The sequence below is a fragment of the Oncorhynchus tshawytscha genome, linkage group LG06 (assembly GCF_018296145.1).
Source record: "Oncorhynchus tshawytscha isolate Ot180627B linkage group LG06, Otsh_v2.0, whole genome shotgun sequence".
In the NCBI taxonomy this organism is placed as follows: Eukaryota; Metazoa; Chordata; class Actinopteri; order Salmoniformes; family Salmonidae; genus Oncorhynchus; species Oncorhynchus tshawytscha.
The window spans coordinates 65,500,104-65,519,334 of record NC_056434.1 but is presented as its reverse complement, the minus strand read 5'-3'; the positions used below and the strand labels follow the sequence as shown (position 1 = coordinate 65,519,334).

At 43.7% G+C, this 19,231-nt stretch overlaps 1 protein-coding gene across 1 annotated transcript; it reads right to left on the bottom strand.

The window, feature by feature from the left end:
- Nucleotides 1–631: 631 nt before the first annotated feature.
- dlk2 (delta-like 2 homolog (Drosophila)) lies at nt 632–17,400 on the bottom strand. Its single transcript, XM_024424585.2, has 6 exons — nt 17,112–17,400; nt 12,534–12,626; nt 7,532–7,589; nt 3,663–3,793; nt 3,417–3,564; nt 632–2,709 (listed from the first exon to the last, which is right to left on the bottom strand). The coding sequence occupies exons 2-6, from the start codon at nt 12,610–12,612 to the stop codon at nt 1,917–1,919; spliced, it is 1,209 nt and encodes a 402-aa protein (XP_024280353.1). The 5' UTR covers nt 12,613–12,626; nt 17,112–17,400; the 3' UTR covers nt 632–1,916.
- Between the last annotated feature and the right edge of the window lie 1,831 nt (nt 17,401–19,231).

The window sequence follows — 19,231 nt, the reverse complement described above, 5'->3', positions numbered from 1 at the left end:
TTGGCTGGATGTCCTTTGGATCATTCTTGATACACATGGGAAACTGTTGAGCGTGAAAACACACTCAAACCGGTGCACCTGGCACCATACCCCATTCAAAGGCACTTAAATCTGTTGTCTCGCCCATTCACCCTCTGTATGGCACAAACACAATCCATGTCTCAATTGTCTCAAGGCTTCAAAATCCTTCTTTAACCTGTCTCCTAACCTTCAACTACACTGATTGAAGTGGATTTAACAAGTGATAGACTGACCAGGTGAATCTAGGTGCTTTCATGTCATGGAAAGACCAGGGGTTCCTAATGTTATATTTTTATTTTCTCCCCTTTTCTCCCCAATTTCGTGGTATCCAATTGTTAGTAGTTACTATCTTGTCTCATCGCTACAACTCCATGCGTCCTCCGAAACACAACCCAACCAAGCCGCACTGCTTCTTAACACAGCGCGCATCCAACCCGGAAGCCAACCACAATGTGTCGGAGGAAACACCGTGCACCTGGCGACCTGGTTAGTGTGCACTGCGCCCGGCCCGCCACAGGAGTCGCTATTGCGCGATGAGACAAGGATATCCCTACCGGCCAAACCCTCCCTAACCCGGACGACGCTAGGCCAATTGTGCGTCGCCCCACAGACCTCCCTGCCGCGGCTGGCTGTGACAGAGCCTGGGCGCGAACCCAGAGACTCTGGTGGCACAGCTAGCACTGCAAGGCAGTGCCCTAGACCAGTGCTCCACCCGGTAGACCTGTTCCTAATGTTTTGTACACTCAGTGTATATCCCATGATGGCATCTGTGAGCGTACAGGCAGCGCCATTAAGGCCATCTTTATTTTGAAGTAGTCAATATTCTTCTTCTACTACTTCTATGAGTTGACATACAAACTGAAAAGGTACATACGGCCACCTAGTGTTTTCTCACAAGTATAATTCATTGGCTGATCCCTCCTGATGACCTGGATGGAATCATGTCATCCTTCCGTAACCCATAGAAAGTACAACCCTGTTGACTACCTTAAAATGTTGAAAGCCCTAAATGGCAATGCCCGTGCCTCTATCTAACTCTATGGGGTACGTCCACACCATTCCAACACAGAAAAGCATATTATTTTACAAACATAATTACACTTTTTTGGAAGGAAAACTATTTTACTCATATTGTAATTAATTATAGGTCATATTTCATAGAAATCTGGAAACACTGGACAGTTACTTAAATGAAGTAGGTGTTGAGGTGTTGCAGATCTTGAGTCTGTGGTATAAAAAGTACACTCTTAAAACATCATGAATTCAGGCAATCATTTGTCTGCATATCTGAATTCTGCTCACTGCAGAGCTTGTCCCGAGGTCAGAGCCCATTTGGAAAAATATGGGTAGATTCATTCATGTCCAACATTTTGGCCTAATATCGTGACGAGAACAGCAGTGACAAATACCAGTACACCAATTAGGTTGACATAACAAGGGCATTGTCTCGGCTTGCATTCCAAAGCTGTCTGTCAGTAGGCCTGTCTTACATGCAGCTCACGCCAAGAAATCGAATCAGTTGATTTTGTGGACGGACAAATTACACATTGGTTGTCCATAACAAGTAACCAAAGGACTTGAGTATATTACTCGTGATGTACCTCCGCTTTACCCCTCTGGTCAACTAATAATCCGTAATATTAGGACTACGCTCCTTTTGTTAAGAGAATGTGTTTGACACTCCTAACATTTACCCTTGAACAGACCCACTGGTCCCTTCTTGGTCCTGCGTCTCTTTAGATTTTGATACCTAGGTCGGTATGTTGTCTGTATTTTGACTGTCAGTACTGAAGAAAATCAGTCATGGAGGCAGGGCTGGGATAAAAGCATGGCTTTCCCTCTGCTGAGAGCAGTCTGTGTCCTGTGTTCAGGGCTGTGGAGGTAGTAAACATAACCTAAGTGTTCAGTTTCTTCTTCTCCAGTTCTGGGGCTGTGGGCGTGTGCAGGAAGCTGATCTTACACTCCTGCTCCACTGTGACTAGGTGGCTCTGCGGGGGTGGCTGGCGGTCTCGGTGTTTCAGCGGGTGCAGGTGGGGGGTGGGGCCGCACCTGCAGCTTGCACAGTGGTCCTGCCAATGTCCCCTCAGCACCAGGCCAGCTGTGAGCACCACCACGGCAAGTGTCATGCCCCCCAGCACCAGGAGGGTTATGAGCTGCACCTCTGACAGGCCAGACGACCCCCACTGGGTCACAACCTCCTTCACAGAGATCTTAAGCAGCCTGTCTCCACTATTATTGTCCCCCCTCGTGATGTCCTGGTCTGGCCTGGACTGAGTTACCCTTCCCCAGCCCCCACCTCCCCCAGCCCAGTCATGGGAGCTGCTGATGGGCGCTTGGCTCTCTGGGCTACTTAAGGGCACCTCGCAGGTCCTGCCAGTGAACCCAGGCTTGCAGAGGCAGTGGAAGGTGCTGGCACGGTCCAGACAGCGCCCTCCATTAAGGCAAGGTTGGCTGGCACAGTCATCCAGGTTGACGGTGCAGAACCGGCCCGTGAAGCCCTCGGGACAGAGGCAGGAGAAGCGGTTGATGCCATCCAGGCAGGTGGCACCGTTACCACAGGGGCGCATCAGGCAGTCGTCCATGTTGTTCTCGCAACGTGGCCCGGTGAAGCCTGCCAGGCAGCGGCAGGAGAGCTCTGGAGCATAACCGCCACTGTCCTCACACTGCCCGCCATTCTTACATGAAGACCTGAAAGATAAAGACAACATAAGCACTAAAAACCCTGAGGTAAATGATCTGAATAACTGAATAGATTTTCAGTGCTGAATTGATTACTTAACCCAAGCCTGTTCATATGGGCCTGGACATCCAACTGATTTGTAAGTAAATGTGTGGCGCTTACTCTGTGATGATCAGTGATTACATTCAATCAGGCATTGATTTGGCACTTTAAGACAAATCTGCCCCAGAGTCTGTGCCTTGGCCTGTATGGTTTCCCTGGTAACCGTTTAGCCAGTGATTTGGGAACTCCATGGGGGCTGTAGTGTAGATGCCTGGCTTCAATGTGTTTCTTAGCACTAGAGGCCACTCACTTGGCCGATAATGAGCCCATTAAATCACATGATTGCTCTCCAGTGGATACAAATTGACCAGGCTGCTACGTGGCCCGTGCCAGTCTGCATGTTTTTGACTGCTATCAGGGGACCAGCTGGGACACCACACAGTCAAAACCCACACACACACTGAAACACACTCATTGAGAGAACAACTGATTGATTGTAATTTACACACACTAATAGTGTAGCTAGTTTCCCATTGAAAAGTCTAAAATGACCACTAGTTGAGTCACTGGTTGGGGTTGAACTTGTGATTTGTTTTGATTAAGGCAGAAGCAGTAGGCCTGAGACAAACTTGTTCCATATATTGTTTTCGAGTGTGTTGCTAATTGAACTCACCTGCCGGTCTTATGACAGGGTCCTGTCTTGTGCTCGCAGTTCCTCCCGTGAAATCCCTCGGGGCAGAGGCAGGAGTATTCCCCTGAAACGTTGACGTAACAAGTGGCACCGTTCTGACAAGGTGCCTCATTTGTACACACATGGACATCTGAAGCAGAGGAGAGAAGCGGTGAATACGTACTGCTCTACCACTCACTGTATCAATACAATTATCATGGTCTGATACATACAAATATTTTCTGTCACCTTTGTCGCAGAAGCGCCCTGCCCATCCAGGCTCGCAGGTGCATTGCCAGGGTTGATGACATGATCCATGGACACAGCCTGGCATTCTCACACAGATGTTGCACTGCTGCCCCTCCCAACCCGGGTCACACCTGGAATAGAGCACAGCCAATTAGATTAGCTCTCAACTCTATAGCCAACAGAGCCTCATGATGGAGATATACAGCACAGGAGGTTGGTGGCACCATAATTGGGGAGGATGGGCTCATGGTAATGGCTGGGGCGGAATCAGTGGAATGGTATCAAACACATCAAATACATGGTTTGATGCCATTCCATTCACTCCATTCCAGCCATTATTATGAGCCGTCCTCCCCTCAGCAGCCTCCACTGATATACAGTTATATACAGTGGCATAATCAAATATTGCAGGGCCACTCTTACCCTCCGCAATGGACACAGGAGGGCGCCCATACTTAACAAAATAACTTTTGCAATGCGCTGCTCTGTACAGCATCTGTGAGGCACATAAATATGAACATTCGTAGAATGTTCTTTCGTAGAAATACTCCATAGATTTTGTGAGTGCGACCCGCTCTAAAGGACATAATTGACACCAGAATATCGTGGGCCTGAATGATGGCTTTATATGTTTGTCATATACAGTTGAAGTTGGAAGTTTACATACACTTAGGTTGGAGTCATTAACTCGTTTTTCAACCACTACACAAATTTCTAGTTAACAAACTATAGTTTTGGCAAGTCGGTTAGGACATCTACTTTGTGCATGACAAGTAATTTTTCTAACAATGGTTTACAGACAGATTATTTCACTTATAATTCACTGTATCACAATTCCAGTGGGTCAGACGTTTACATACACTAAGTTGACTGTGCCTTTAAACAGCTTGGAAAATTCCAGGAAATGATGCCATGGCTTTAGAAGCTTCTGATAGGCTAATTGACATAATTTGAGTCAATTGGAGATGTACCTGTGGATGTATTTCAAGTACTACCTTCAAACTCAGTGCCTCTTTGCTTGACATCATGGCAAAATCAAAAGAAATCAGCCAAGACCTCATCATTTTTTTGTTGTAGACATCCACAAGTCTGGTTCATCCTTGGGAGCAATTTCCAAACGCCTGAAGATACCACGTTAATCTGTACAAACAATAGTACCCAAGTATAAACACCATAGGCCCACACAGTCGTCATACCGCTCAGGAAGAGACGTGTTCTGTCTCCTAGAGGTGAACGTACTTTGGTGCGAAAAGTGCAAATCAATCCCAGAACAACAGCAAAGGACCTTGTGAAGACGCTGGAGGAAACAGGTACAAAGGTATCTATATCCACAGTAAAAAAGAGTCCTATACCGACATAACCTGAAAGGCCGCTCAGCAAGGAAGAAGTCACTGCTCCAAAACTGCCATTATAAAGCGAGACTACAGTTTGCAGTTTGCAACTGCATTAGAAAGCCAGACTACAGTTTGCAGTTTGCAACTGCATTAGAAAGCCAGACTACAGTTTGCAACTGTACTTTTTGGAGAAATGTCCTCTGGTCTGATGAAACAAAAATAGAACTGTTTGGCCATAATGACCATCCAGCATCATGTTGTGGGGGTGCTTTGCTGCAGGGGGGACTGGTGCACTTCACAAAATAGATGGCATCATGAGGAGGAAAATTATGTGGATATATTGAAGCAACATCTCAAGACATCAGTCAAGAAGTTATAGCTTGGTCGCAAATGGGTCTTCCAAATGGACATTGACCCCAATCATACTTCCAAAGTTGTGGCAAAATGGCTTAAGGACAACAAAGTCAAGGTAAAATTTGTGGGCAGAACTGAAAAAGCGTGTGCGAGCAAGGAGGCCTACAAACCTGACTCAGTTACACCAGCTCTGTCAGGAGGAATGGACCAAAATTCACCCAACTTATTGTGGGAAGCTTGTGGAAGGCTACCTGAAATGTTTGACCCATGTTAAACAATGTAAAGGCAATACTACCAAATACTAAATGAGTGTATGTAAACCTCTGACCCACTGGGAATGTGATGGAAGAAATAAAAGCTGAAATAAATCATTCTCTCTACTATTATTCTGATATTTCACATTCTTAAAATAAAGTGGTGATCCTAACTGACCTAAAACAGGGATTTTTTTACAAGGATTAAATGTCAGGAATTGTGAAAAACGGAGTTTAAATGTATTTGGCTAAGGTGTATGTAAACTTCCGACTTCAACTGTATGCTTGTCATAGGCAACACATTAAGATATACAGTGCATTCGAAAAGTATTCAGACCCCTTGACTTTTTCCACTTTGTTATGTTAATGCCTTATTCTAAAATTGATTAAATAAGAAAAATCCTCTGCAATCTACAGGTTTTTAGAAATGTTTGCACAAAAAAAAATGAAATACCTTATTTACATAAGTATTCAGACCCTTTGCTATGAGACTCGAAATTGAGCTCAGGTGCATCCTGTTTCCATTGATCATTCTTGAGATGTTTCTACAACTTGATTGGAGTCTACCTGAGGTAATTCAATAGATTTGATTTGGAAAGGCATGATTTTGAAAGGCACACACCTGTCTATATAAGGTCCCACAGTTGACAGTGCATGTCAAAAACCAAGCCATGAGGTCGAAGGAATTGTCTGTAGAACTCCGAGACAGGATTGTGTCGAGGAACAGATCTGGGGAAGGGTACCAAACAATTTCGGCAGCATTGAAGGTCCCCAAGAACACAGTGGCCTCCATCATTCTTAAATGAAAGAAGTTTGAAACCACCAAGACTCATCCTAGAGCTGGCCTCCCGGCCAAACTGAGCATTCGGGGGAGAAGGGCCTTGGTTAAGGAGGTGACCAAGAACCCGATGGTCATTCTGACAGAGCTCCAGAGTTCCTCTGTGGAGATGGAAGAACCTTCCAGAAGGACAAACATCTCTGCAGCACTCCACCAATCAGGCCTTTATGGTAGAGTGGCCAGACGGAAGCCACTCCTCAGTAAATGCACATGACAGCCGGCTTGGAGTTTTCCAAAAGACTCTCAGAGCATGAGAAACACGATTCTCTGGTCTGATGAAACCAGGATTCAACTCTTTGGCCTGAATGCCAAGTGTCACATTTGGAGGAAACCTGGCACCATCCTTACGGTGAAGCATGGTGACAACATCATGCTGTGGGGGTGTTTTTCAGTGACAGGGACTGGGAGACTAGTCAGGATCGAGGCAAAGATGAACGAAGCAAAGTACCGAGTGATCCTTGATGAAAACCTGCTCCAGAGCGCTCAGGACCTCAGGCTGGGGCGAAGGTTCAACTTCCAACAGGATAACGACACTAAGCACACAGCCAAGACAACGCAGGAGTGGCTTTGGGACAAGTTTCTGAATGTCCTTGAGTGGCCCAGCCAGAGCCTGGACTTGAACCCGATCAAGTATCTTTGGAGAAACCTGAACATAGCTGTGCAGCAACGCTCCCCATCCAACCTGACAGAGCTTGAGAGGATCTGCAGAGAAGATTGGGAGAAATTCCCCAAATATAGGTGTGTCAAGCTTGTAGAGTCATACCCAAAAAGACTCGTGGCTGTTATTCTTGCCAAAGTTGCTTCAACAAAGTACTGAGGAACGGGTCTGAATATTAATGTAAATGTGACATTTCTGTCTAAACTTTTTATAAATGAGCAAAAATGTCTAAAAAGCTGTTTTTGCTTTGTCATTATGGGGCATCGTGTGTTGATTGATGAGGAAAAACAACAATTTCATACATTTTAGGGTAAGGCTGTAACCTAACAAAATGTGGAAAAAGTCAAGGGGTCTGAATACTTTCCGAAGGCACTGTATTATATTTTAGACATATTAAAGATGGATGCATCTTCCATCAAGTTTCTCCTTACCTGCACACCGCATTCTCGTCACACCGACTATTGGTCACATTACACGTACAGTTTAGAGCTGCAAGAGAAAGGAAACAGTCATTTCAGAGAAAGATCCCAGATGTACCAGTAATATCCTGACGTTCAGACTTAATACTTGTCATTGATTAGATATGGCTATTATCCGCGGAACAGATTCATTTGCCTTATCTGTGATATTTCTGCTGTTTGTATGCATGTACCCCACAGCTTTTTTTCTCTCCAGCAGCTGATAATAAATACATTTTATGCTCTATAAAACTCAATTGAATTCAGGGTGTTTATTCCTAATATAATATATGCCATTTATCCCAAGCAAATTCATTTTCTACCACAACTATTTCTACCACAACAGTATCTGAGAAATACACTCGTGGTTCGATAATTGTAAAGTCAGAATAAGCTTATCTGATTGACCGCTGTTTGAGTGATGCTTGAGGGATTTCAGGGCTCGATGGGACGCTGACGACACTTTGACCTCTAACCCTAGGCAGTCGGTCGTCCGTGTGTGCAGTGTTACTTTACAAGAGCTTGTCTTCCACGGAGACTGTGCGATGACTCCTCAGTGCAACTGCTGGGGAACTTTGAGCTGCTGCTCAGACAGACAGACAGGCATCTGAGAATCTCATTTGTTATGATGAAACAACAGTGAAAAAAAAATGTCAATCGAAGCCAGCCTTGTCCACCAGCCAGATTTCTGGGGAGTGGTGACGAGGTTCGACGAAGCCCACATGATGAGGCACACAGTTTGATTTGACTTGGGGTTTCATATGATTGTATCTGACTATGAGTTATATGGTACTGGTTTCAGAAAGGAAAATACAGCTGCACTGCTGAGTTATTAAACATCCCCTTAAACTGGCAAGCATTTGAACTTCTGCTAAAGGGATATGTGAGTCATCTGTTATTGTCCTCAGTTGTTGCTAGTGGATTTGGCTGGCCTTAGGCATACCAATGTACTGTCTGCATTTGGCTTTGGTAAATAATGGGGGTTTGCCAGGTAGGGTGTGTGGGGTGCGTGTGTAGCAGTCAGCAGCACGAGGGGAGCGTGTGCGGTGGGAGGAGAGGAATGCCGTGCAGTCATGTCTCCACCCGCACAAACTCTGCCCAAACCCCACTGGAATTCACAAACACTCCCACACTGTAGTACTATACACATCCTAACCCTCTCACTATAGAGAGGTGGACTTTGAGGGATTTTTAGAGCAGTGTTCTTACAGCAGCCTATATTCAATTTTGGTTCCCAAACAGTAACGTGTACAAATTCTGTCTTTAATATACAGTAGGAAATGTTTTAGTATAGCCTGTGTTGTTAGCTTTAGTTTCTCAGCTAAACTGACTATATTTCTTCCTTTTGTTCCGTTTTCACATCTCAACATTTAGAATAGTTGTAACTTTGGCAATTATAATCTGTACCAGAAGACAATTGATTTATCCTGCGGTTGCGTGTGCATACAATGCAGACACTCATTGGTTTGATGTGGAATGGCAGGCATTTTCCATGAACAACACGACAGTGGGCTTGCGGTAAGCCCTGTGTCCGTGGGAACATGGCGGACCTTGAACAATGAAAGGCTTGGCTTTCCCATCGCCATCGCGGGAACAGCTGAGAAGTACTAACTGTTATCTGAGAATGGTGAAGCAGTTCAGAAACCGTCATCTCTTAAATGCAGACAGCTGGGAAAGCCCAGTATTAGCTCATGTATTCTAAACAGGGAAGTTTATTAAAACAATAAATCCCACAGACAATGGGGAATACTGCAGTAAGCTGTTATATTTTCAGAGACCTTAATTTATTTTTTTTGGCATTCAAAAATGAAACTGTGCTAATTTAAAAGCACGTTGCACGCATTCACGCATTAAGAGATGTGGCATCTTATATGACTTGGGGTTGAATCTAATTAAACCTGCCCATACATATGCATGTCTATCTAGAAACATTTAGCAATTTTATAGGACCATAGGAAATAAATTGGTTTAAATGCTACAGTGTACGCAAAGCAAAGCAATTACAGTTGAATTGACCCCTGATCCAGCCATTTGCCTGGCCTGTACATTGTCCTGAAATGGCACGGACGATGTCACAGTACACACCATCAACAATCCTTCAGATGCCATTTATCCCATGCTGCCAGTGCCTCAGGTTAGGAGGGGAGCATATTTCTGTTCTTTGCTGAAGAGCAGAGAGCTCTCTGATTTATCATCCTCCCTAGTGTTAAAGCTACATGGAGGCCATTGTATTTCCCTTTTATTAGAGTAAACTTCAAAGCCTCTTGAAGTGCTGTGTGAACTGTGTTACATCTGGCTGGAAGAAAGACACATAGAGAGTTTAAGGGGATGGAAGAGGTGGGCCACAGTGAGCATCACAATGATTGAGAAGAGAGTGAGAGGGGACAGAGAGGAGGAGTATGCAGGATGGGGGTGCGTCAAAGGCACATGTCCATAGGGAGGGAATGAGCAGGCCATGGTGCACAGACAGACAGCCGTCTGATCACTGCAGAGTGTGGATAGACTGATGAGACAAGTCAGCCTCCTGGCATGTACAGCAGCCTGCCTCTCATTTCTGCTGCTGGCCCTGCAGCAAGTCAGAGTGGCCCAATCCCAGCCACTGTTTGCCAGGGAAGCCTGTCTGGTCTGCCCCATTCCCTGTCCCTGTGGTGAACTCTGTGTGTTTGTAATAAGTTCCCTCCGGCTCTGCTAAGACTGGAACCATAAAGGCACACACGACCCCAAATAGGCCTAGGGCTCAGAATCAGCAACAGACTGATTCCTGGAAGACTTGGAATCAGGATAAATAGTCCTGAACTAATCAGGACGAAGTCCCCAGCTGCTTGATTATTGAGCAAGATAACAAAAAAATGAGTATAGTATAAGCATTGTCAAAATAGAAATAATGACAACTGTGTAACGGTATATACAGTATACTGTAAGTTGTCAACTTGTCATTCATAGAATGCTTGTTGGTGATATCATACGTATCCAGGCCTTGGACAGCGCCTTGTCACCAGCTTATGTATCACCATGATAATCACGGAAATAATGACTGGACCACCAACTGTTAAACACAATGCCCTTTGTCTGGAGCAGTGTTATTTAAGAGCTTCTGATTTGCCATCTAATCATGGGGGGACAGGTGCTATTTTCTTCCCTAGGCTGGCCCCCAGGGCCTGCAAGCTCCCCGGTGCTCCTCTGGGGGGGTAGTTCACACGAGTCTCTCTGTGTTAAAACCAGGGGGATCTAAATTTAACCCTGGCCATGAAACTTTATCCCCCCCCATCCTCCCCCGGCCAGAGCTCTGGTGCCAGTCATACACACAGTACAGGTTTGGGTTTCCTCCATTTTGATCCCCAGACAGGCCGTGTGCCTGCCACCAGCCCAAGCTCCAAGGAGTGTGTGAACGTGTGTGTGCCCTGAGTTCAGATTGAGGAGGAAGGGGAGGTGAGGAGGGACGTGCGAAGGGCCGCCAGTGTCTGAAGGAGATGATGGAGTCGTAACAAGATCCCTGAGAAATTAAGGATCATTTAATCTCTGGATCCACTCAGCTGCTTGTGGCGCTAGAAAAATATTTAGGCAAGACGGCCGAGTAGGGATCATCAGCCGCCATCCCCTGGCTCTGAGGCTCCTGGCGGGGCCTAAAGACACAGACGGACTGTTCGACCCTTTATCCTTAACGCAAACCCCATGGCTGGTAGCTACTGCTGTGACACAGAGGGATTTCCTGCCGCTCGATCTAGGGTCAGACATCTGTTCTCTGACACGTGTCACACACCTCTTGACACAATGCCTCATACCACATCACGGCTCCCCTTATCACCCCAAGGGGCCAACGCAAAAATGAATCACATTCTGTAACCAGACAGGAATTTCACAGTTGAGTTCACAAGGGAGGGAGAAGGAAAGAAAAACTTCTCTGCTATTGCACTCTGAGGGCAGATTATGACTGATTCAACACTTTTATTTGTTTATTTGGATCCCCATTCGCTTATGCAGAAACAGCTGCTACTCTTCCTGGGGTCCACAAAAAAAGACAAAACAAGTAACAAAACATAGATAGACAAGGAAAATCCCAGAAATGTAAAACACAACAATATACAAACAACACAACAACAAAAAATAATACAAGCAATACAAAAAAATGTGTGTTAGAGTGTGTGTGTGTGTGTGTGTCCTCACAGTATATATGAATAGTGCGTAAATAGTATTACTGTTGTCTCTTGGTGTCTTTCCCATATATATATATATATATATATATATATATATATATATATATATATATATATGTGTGTGTGTATATATATATATATATATATATATATATATATATATATATATAAAATGTTTGTTTTTGTTTTTTGAATGTAATGTCATATTTTATGTTTTTCTTGTCTATTACTGTTCTGTACTTTGTCATGTATTTGTATGTTTTACGTGGACCCCAGGAAGAGTAGCTGCTGCACGTGAAGTAGCTAATGCGAACCCTAATAAACTAAACAGTCCCTGCCCTTCCGTGCATGATTCTTCACGCACAGCCAGCAATGTTCAAAGTTTAAATTGAAATACAGTTAAGAATCTTTGTACTTCATGCTTTCAACATTGTTTTATTGAGTCGGATCTAAAGCATTCGTTATTGCACGCAAAAATATATGCATATTTTTTATTATAAAGTGTGCTCCTTTAAGTTGCTTTTTTAGATTAACTTATATTTTATTTCAAAATTATTGATCAAACTACTTATGATGCATGTTTTTAACAGAGTTTTGTTAACTTTTATCAACAAGCAGAAATTGTATTGCGCCTTTAGCTTCAATCCGATAGTTACCCAGCATACAGTATCAGTTGCCAGGGCTCTCTGTCTATTAGTACATATATGTACTATAATAAGTACACACCGGTATACATCCACTTCTGTAGTAGATGGCTACTGGCTAGCAATAAGCCACTGACTTACTTGAGGGCACCAATTGACATGCAGCAAATACCTTACCTTGAGCCTCGCATTGGTGGATGAGCATTAGTACACAGCAACTCCAGAGCAGCAGGGTGACTGAGTCTCTCAGAGGCATGGTGCAAACGGGATCTGAAACCGAGCACAGAAGATTCCTCTTTAGGCTGTAGGGGGGTTACCTTGTGCCAATACACTCAAATGTAGGGACATCTATCTTTGGCATGACATAAACCTCTACCATAAGGCAAACGTGATTATGGCCACAAAGGGGTCTCCAAAGGTTACAGAACAGGAGTGAGAAATTCCGCCACGGAGGCCTGCAGGGTCATTACATCTTGGCTCGTAACTCTTATCCTGCTGTCATCGTTCTGATAAAGGACACTTAACCAGGTGTCCCAGTTATAAATCAGCTCGGACATGATGGTATCCCACGACAAGTGTTGGTCCTGGAGAGAGACACCTACAACTGCTGATTCCAACAAAACCTTGTATCAGCCTAGATCTCTTTCCCCATATTACTCAGCTCTATGTCTCAGTAGTTCCAGAGCTCAGAAGTGGGGCTTTGCTTACTCAGTCTACCAAAATGAAGCGTGCTGTTATTCAGGAACGCGAAAATACCAACTCCCCCCCAAAGATCAAACTGAGAGAAACCTGATCTGCTCGACAGGCCACAGACACTCACTCAATAATTTACACTGTTGTGTGAATCTTTAATACTGGACATTTACAGAAAGACCGCACCACTCCAGTGCCACCCCTCGCTCTCAGGGCCATCATACACACTGTCACTTAACTTCTGTTAGAAAGATAACAATGATCATTATGGCTTCTTGAGAGCAGTGCAGTGATACTGCATCTAAGCTTAGTAGATAAACTTGCTCCTCCAAATGTGTGTTTCTATCGTGTTGCTATTAGTTACCTATGTGACATGTGAGCGTGGTCTCTTTGCTTACAGTGGTCTGCTAAACCATTTAGAAGGCTAGAGTATGCCGTGACTCAGGTATATCACATTTGCATTGCCGCCACACAGCACTTGAACTTACATTTTTGATATCCACTTGGTAGTCGGCCGACTCAACCCTATCCAGGTCCTATCCAGGTCCATCTAAATGCCTTATCCAGATGAAGGCGCTGTCCTCACTTTTCTATGCAGTGGCAAGTTGACCTTTCCAGCTCTTCCTGGAATGGAGCAAACTAAGAGCGAGGGGTCGGGAGCTATACTTTTCAGCCTTACCCTTGGATGGAGTTTTCATATCCTCCAGAGTAATCTCCCAATTGTCATTCTGAGATTCCGTTGAATGGCCGTTGTGAATGTGGCCGTGGCACCAACTGGGCCCTTCTCTGTTCCTGCTACAGCCTAATGGAGTTCTGTGAACTGCTAATGAGAGCCAACATGGGCCCTGCTTTGAACGGGAAGCCTGAGAGGAGTTTTAATTCCATATAAGGAGGGCTTTCTCCCCATGCCACATTTAATAGCCACAGTCCATTGTCATTGACGCTCTGGATTCCATGTCAATTATCAGCTATGCTGTCTGTTCTGGCTCAAGTGTTGACAAGAATGTTATATAACCCCAACAAATATGAATCGTATGGATTTGTTTCTCACGCTCACAAAAACCTGACCAACTATGCCAAATGTAACATGTACTGGCCTTTCTGACACAACATCTACATTATGACATTGAGATCCTTCCATTTCTCACCTGTTCTCCTTTCTGAAGATACATTTTCCATGTGTCAGTTTGTTGATAGAAAATGTCAGAGAGATCTGAGGGTATAACTGCTTGAGGAGGAGACATACTAACAGCAGGCAGCAGATCCTGGACCTGGCTCTTCATCAATCAGATACAGGTCTGACTTCAATAGACCTTCCACAAGAGGCACTCTGTTACCTGCTTTAAATAGAGACTTAAGTGCAGCTCTCTTCATTACTAATAAGGCCTACCTTCGGTCCCCTTTCTCCCTTGGTTGTAACATAATTGTTTTGTGCTCTACTGCTGAATCAAATTATATTTCAGATCACAGGAATCATAAACACTTTGACCTGTATTTCACCCCGCTCCTGTACTCACTTACAGTCTTTTTAGCTAAATGTCGCTCTATCGCTGTGGCAACTGTAAATGACTGATTGTCTCTATGGTGTATCTGTAGGACAAAGCCACGGTGTGATTTTAGGGTCTCCTGTGATATTCTTGACACCATCGTTTTCTTTCTTTCACAAGCCTGCCACCATTTACATGTTTCCTGTTGAGAAACAGCATTCACATTTTCCCCAGAAACTGTTTGAACATCATTTTTCAATAATTGTTCCTGTGGGAATTGGTCTCATAATTAATTTATTGGAGGTGCTACTTGTGTGTGCTACTTGTGTGAGGCTACAGTTGAAGTTGGAAGTTTACATACACTTAGGTTGGAGTCATTAAAACTCGTTTTTCAACCACTCCACAAATTTCTTGTTAACAAACTATAGTTTTGGCAAGTCGGTAAGGACTTTGAGCATGACTCAAGTCATTTTTCCAACAATTGTTTACAGACAGATTATTTCACTTATAATTCACTGTCACAATTCCAGTGGGTCAGAAGTTTCCAACTAAGTTGACTGTGCCTTTAAACAGCTTGGAAAATTACAGAAAATGATGTCATGGCTTTAGAAGCTTCTGATAGGCTAATTTACATAATTTGAGTCAATTGGAGGTGTACCTGTGGATGTATTTCAAGGCCTACCTTCAAACTCAGTACCTCTTTGCTTGACATCATGGAAAAATCAAAAGAAATCAGCCAAGAAAAAAATATCTGACAAAGAAATCAGCCAAAAATTGTAGACCTCCACAAGTCTGGTTCATCCTTGGGAGCAATTTCCAAACGCCTGAAGATTCCACGTTCATCTGTACAAACAATAGTACGCAAGTATAAACACCATGGAACCACGCTGGCATCACACCATTCAGGAAGGAGACGCGTTCAGTCTCCTAGAGATGAACGAACTTTGGTGAGAAAAGTGCAAATCAATCCCAGAACAACAGCAAAGGACCTTGTGAAGATGCTGGAGGAAATAGGTACAAAAGTATCTATATCCACAGTAAAACGAGTCCTATATCGACCTAACATGAAAAGCTGCTCAGCAAGGAAGAAGCCACTGCTCCAAAACCGCCATAAAAAAGCCAGACTATGGTTTGCAACTGCACATGGGGACAAAGATTGTACTTTATGGAGAAATGTCCTCTGGTCTGATGAAACAAAAATAGAACTGTTTGGCCATAATGGCCATCGTTATGTTTAGAGGAAAAAGGGGGAAGCTTTCAAGCTGAAGAACACCATCCCAACCATGAAGCACGGGGGTGACAACATCATGTTGTGGGGGTGCTTTGCTGCAGGAGGGACTGGTGCACTTCACAAAATAGATGGCATCATGAGGAGGAAAATTATGTGGATATATTGAAGCAACATCTCAAGACATCAGGAAGTTAAAGCTTGGTCGCAAATGGGTCTTCCAAATGAACAATGAGCCGAAGCATATTTCCAAAGTTGTGGCAAAATGGCTTAAGGACAACAAAGTCAAGGTATTGGAGTGGCCATCACAGCCCTGACCTCAATTCTATTGACAATTTGTGGGCAGAAGGAGGCCTACAAACCTGACTTAGTTACACCAGCTCTGTTAGGAGGAATGGGCCAAAATTCACCCAACTTATTGTTGGAAGCTTGTGGAAGGCTACCCGAAACATTTGACCCAAGTTAAACAATTGAAATGCAATGCTACCAAATACTAACTGAGTGTATGTAAACCTCTGACCCACTGGGAATGTGATGAAAGAAATAAAAGCTGAAATAAATCATTCTCTATTATTCTGACATTTGACATTCTTAAAATAAAGTGGTGATCCTAACTGACCTAAGACAGGGAATTTTTACTAGGATTAAATGTCAGGAATTATGAAAAACTGAGTTTAAATGTATTTGGCTAAGGTGTATGTAAACTTCCGACTTCAACTGTATTTGGAAGCATGTCCTCATGTAACTGAAACGCTAATAGAGTGGCAAGGGTAAAACATCCATCTCAGTATTCAGAATACTGACTGTAATCCAACAATTAGAATTGTTGATTGAAAAGATTGTGTACATGGTAAAGTGAACAATAACAAGACCATAGAGGCTGACTTTGAAATGCTAACAGTCACCACTTTGTGTAGAATTCAATCAAACCCACACTGTAGAAATTTGCACTACTGACAAATAGCATCTAATCAAAATGAAGATGAACTTGGTTTTGTTTCATTCAGTAATTACCGTCTTACTTATTACATTACTGTAGTTGAAATGTGCGTTTTCCATGTAGGTTCGTGGCACAACATGTTTTTATTATCCAGTTTGAAGTAGAACAAGAAGATGCCAAGATGGATGCAAATTATAGGCCACAATTATGCGTAAACATAAAAGCACCATCCAGATGGTTAGATAACTCACCAAGGTGCCTACACACATGTTCATGTACTGTATCATCCTAAACATAAATCCCGATTCTGGTTCATTTGCAAAACAATGCAAGATATTGTCTAGAAAAGGTTACAATAATTTAAACACACACACACACCGACAGACACTGTATGTATGTTTACACACCTGAGCTGAAGGTGGTCACCTCACCGCTGAATAAGAGTCCTCAGGTAGAATGATTAAGAACACATGCTCTCACAAAGTATTAAAAACACATAATAGAGCTACACAGACACATGTTCAGGAGCAGGCAGACATTACGGAGGGGATTGTTGATCAAAAATCCTGTCAAAGAAACAGAGGCAGAATAAAGACAGGCAGGGATCCACCTCCCCACTTAACAACACAGACCTGCCAAGGACCAGCTCTTAAAGGGACAGGCACAGTTTGTGTTTATCTCCATTCATCACTTCTGCCAATAACCTTCCTTTCTATTCCCCACTGGACTCACAAACTGATTGTGTGATCAATTCCTGGCACTGTTTCTCAAAATCGCAACCTCCCTAGAGTCGAGAAACATATTTGAAATTAATATCAATCAAGCACCCTTATGTGTGCATGCTGATATTCTGTGCCTCCTGGAAATGTCGAGCTAGTCAATGGACGGCTGTTGCTGTAGCGACAGATCGGGCTCCTGAGGTTGGAGGGCTGCTGTGCCCACACGTTCCACTGCAGGCGATAGTAAGAAAAGGATCATTTTTTCAGGGGATTATCTCCACAATTTCATGGCTGTATGCCTTAGAAAACAGGCATCCACATGCCTGGACGACTGCCTCCCGCAGACGCTGGTGTGTGTGTGTGTGTGTGTGTGTGTGTGTGTGTGTGTGTGTGTGTGTGTGTGTGTGTGTGTGTGTGTGTGTGTGTGTGTGTGTGTGTGTGTGTGTGTGTGTGTGTGTGTGTGTGTGTGTGTGTGTGTGTGTGTGTGTGTGTGTGTGTGTGTGTGTGTGTGTGTGTGTGTGTGTGTGTGTGTGTGTGTGTGTGTGTATTGTAGATGTGTGACGATTGACAGTGGCTGTTGTGTCTTATTACTGCATATTGTGAGAAAACATATCTTCATCCAGATAAATGTGGCAAACCATTGTTTTTAGTACATCATGGTTACAGGTGCTTGTTTTTCAAATTGTCTGTAGTCCCATTTCAATTTGAGTCGAGCAAATACTGTGTGTGTGCTTTTCCCATCGTTGTCTTTGGACCCGAGTTCCTTCCCATGCTATCATCCTGTTATGTACTTGACTTTATTGAATATCTTTTCCCACACGTTCTTAATTCCATTAATGATCTTTCTGGTTCCCTTTGTCTTAGACAGTTTTACTATCTGCCCAGAGCTTTTCCACTCAATAAGTCCTCTGGTAACACATTAAGCTTAAGCTCAGGGACAGGGGGAAAATCATTTGTCAGGCCTCAGAATCCTCTACGTATTACAAAAGCAACAAATACAAAATACAAAATCAATGTTTATGGATGACATACTTTATGACATGCTCCTGCACCACTCCCATTGGCCCAAGTGTCCATTTCCTCTCCAAGGCAGAACATGCATTGGCTCATAGGGGAAAAAAGATGCCGCCCTGGAAGAGTCCTTTTGTCTTATCTAACTGCATAGACCTTCCCTGTTACGTACACAGTGCTGTTGTGAAAGGTGACTCTAGCCAGACAGTTTCATAGTATGAGTCACTGCACTCGGACTCCTTCGCCTGTCTCTAGAATGAATTACCAATCTACCTTGCCAAAACTCTGTCTAGTATTCATTAGCTGCCACTGTTTTTTTCTTTCTTTATTTGCGGATTAGGAGGGAAAATACAGCGTCTGAAAGAGGAGAAGCCTTTATGCATCAACTGAATATCTGTCTTTATTGTTTGTGCAATGTGGCTCATCCTTCTCACATGTGCCTCTCACATGCTATGTGCCCTGGAAGTGAATAATCCAGTTGCTAACCCCACCAGAACACTGGTTGATTGCCACAGGGGTCAACGGCTGCTATGGCAACAGAGGAAAGAGATGGGCTTTTCTGGAGAATCTCTACAAGGGTCATTAGCATAATATTGCCTCATTGCAGGGCATAATGTGCATAATGAGTTATTTAGCTTTCAGCGGCTTCATTTTCATGAAGCTGTTATACTAACGGCCTACAGTCAATGACTTGGAGTCTGACTTGCAGATAGTCAATGACCGAACCTGAAAATCCTTTGGGCCTGATGTTGCCAATAACAACCCCTAAGTGTGTTAGATACTCCCTACTTTGGGTT

What these genes read in the sequence shown, in the direction of transcription:
- dlk2 (XM_024424585.2), bottom strand. Translation starts at nt 12,612, where the DNA reads ATGCCTCTGAGAGACTCAGTCACCCTGCTGCTCTGGAGTTGCTGTGTA. An exon ending in CCACCAATGCGAGGCTCAAG is followed by an intron (nt 7,590 to 12,533) that starts GTAAGGTATTTG and finishes TTTCTCTTGCAG; the next exon opens with CTCTAAACTGTACGTGTAAT. An exon ending in AGGGCGCTTCTGCGACAAAG is followed by an intron (nt 3,565 to 3,662) that starts GTGACAGAAAAT and finishes CCTCTGCTTCAG; the next exon opens with ATGTCCATGTGTGTACAAAT.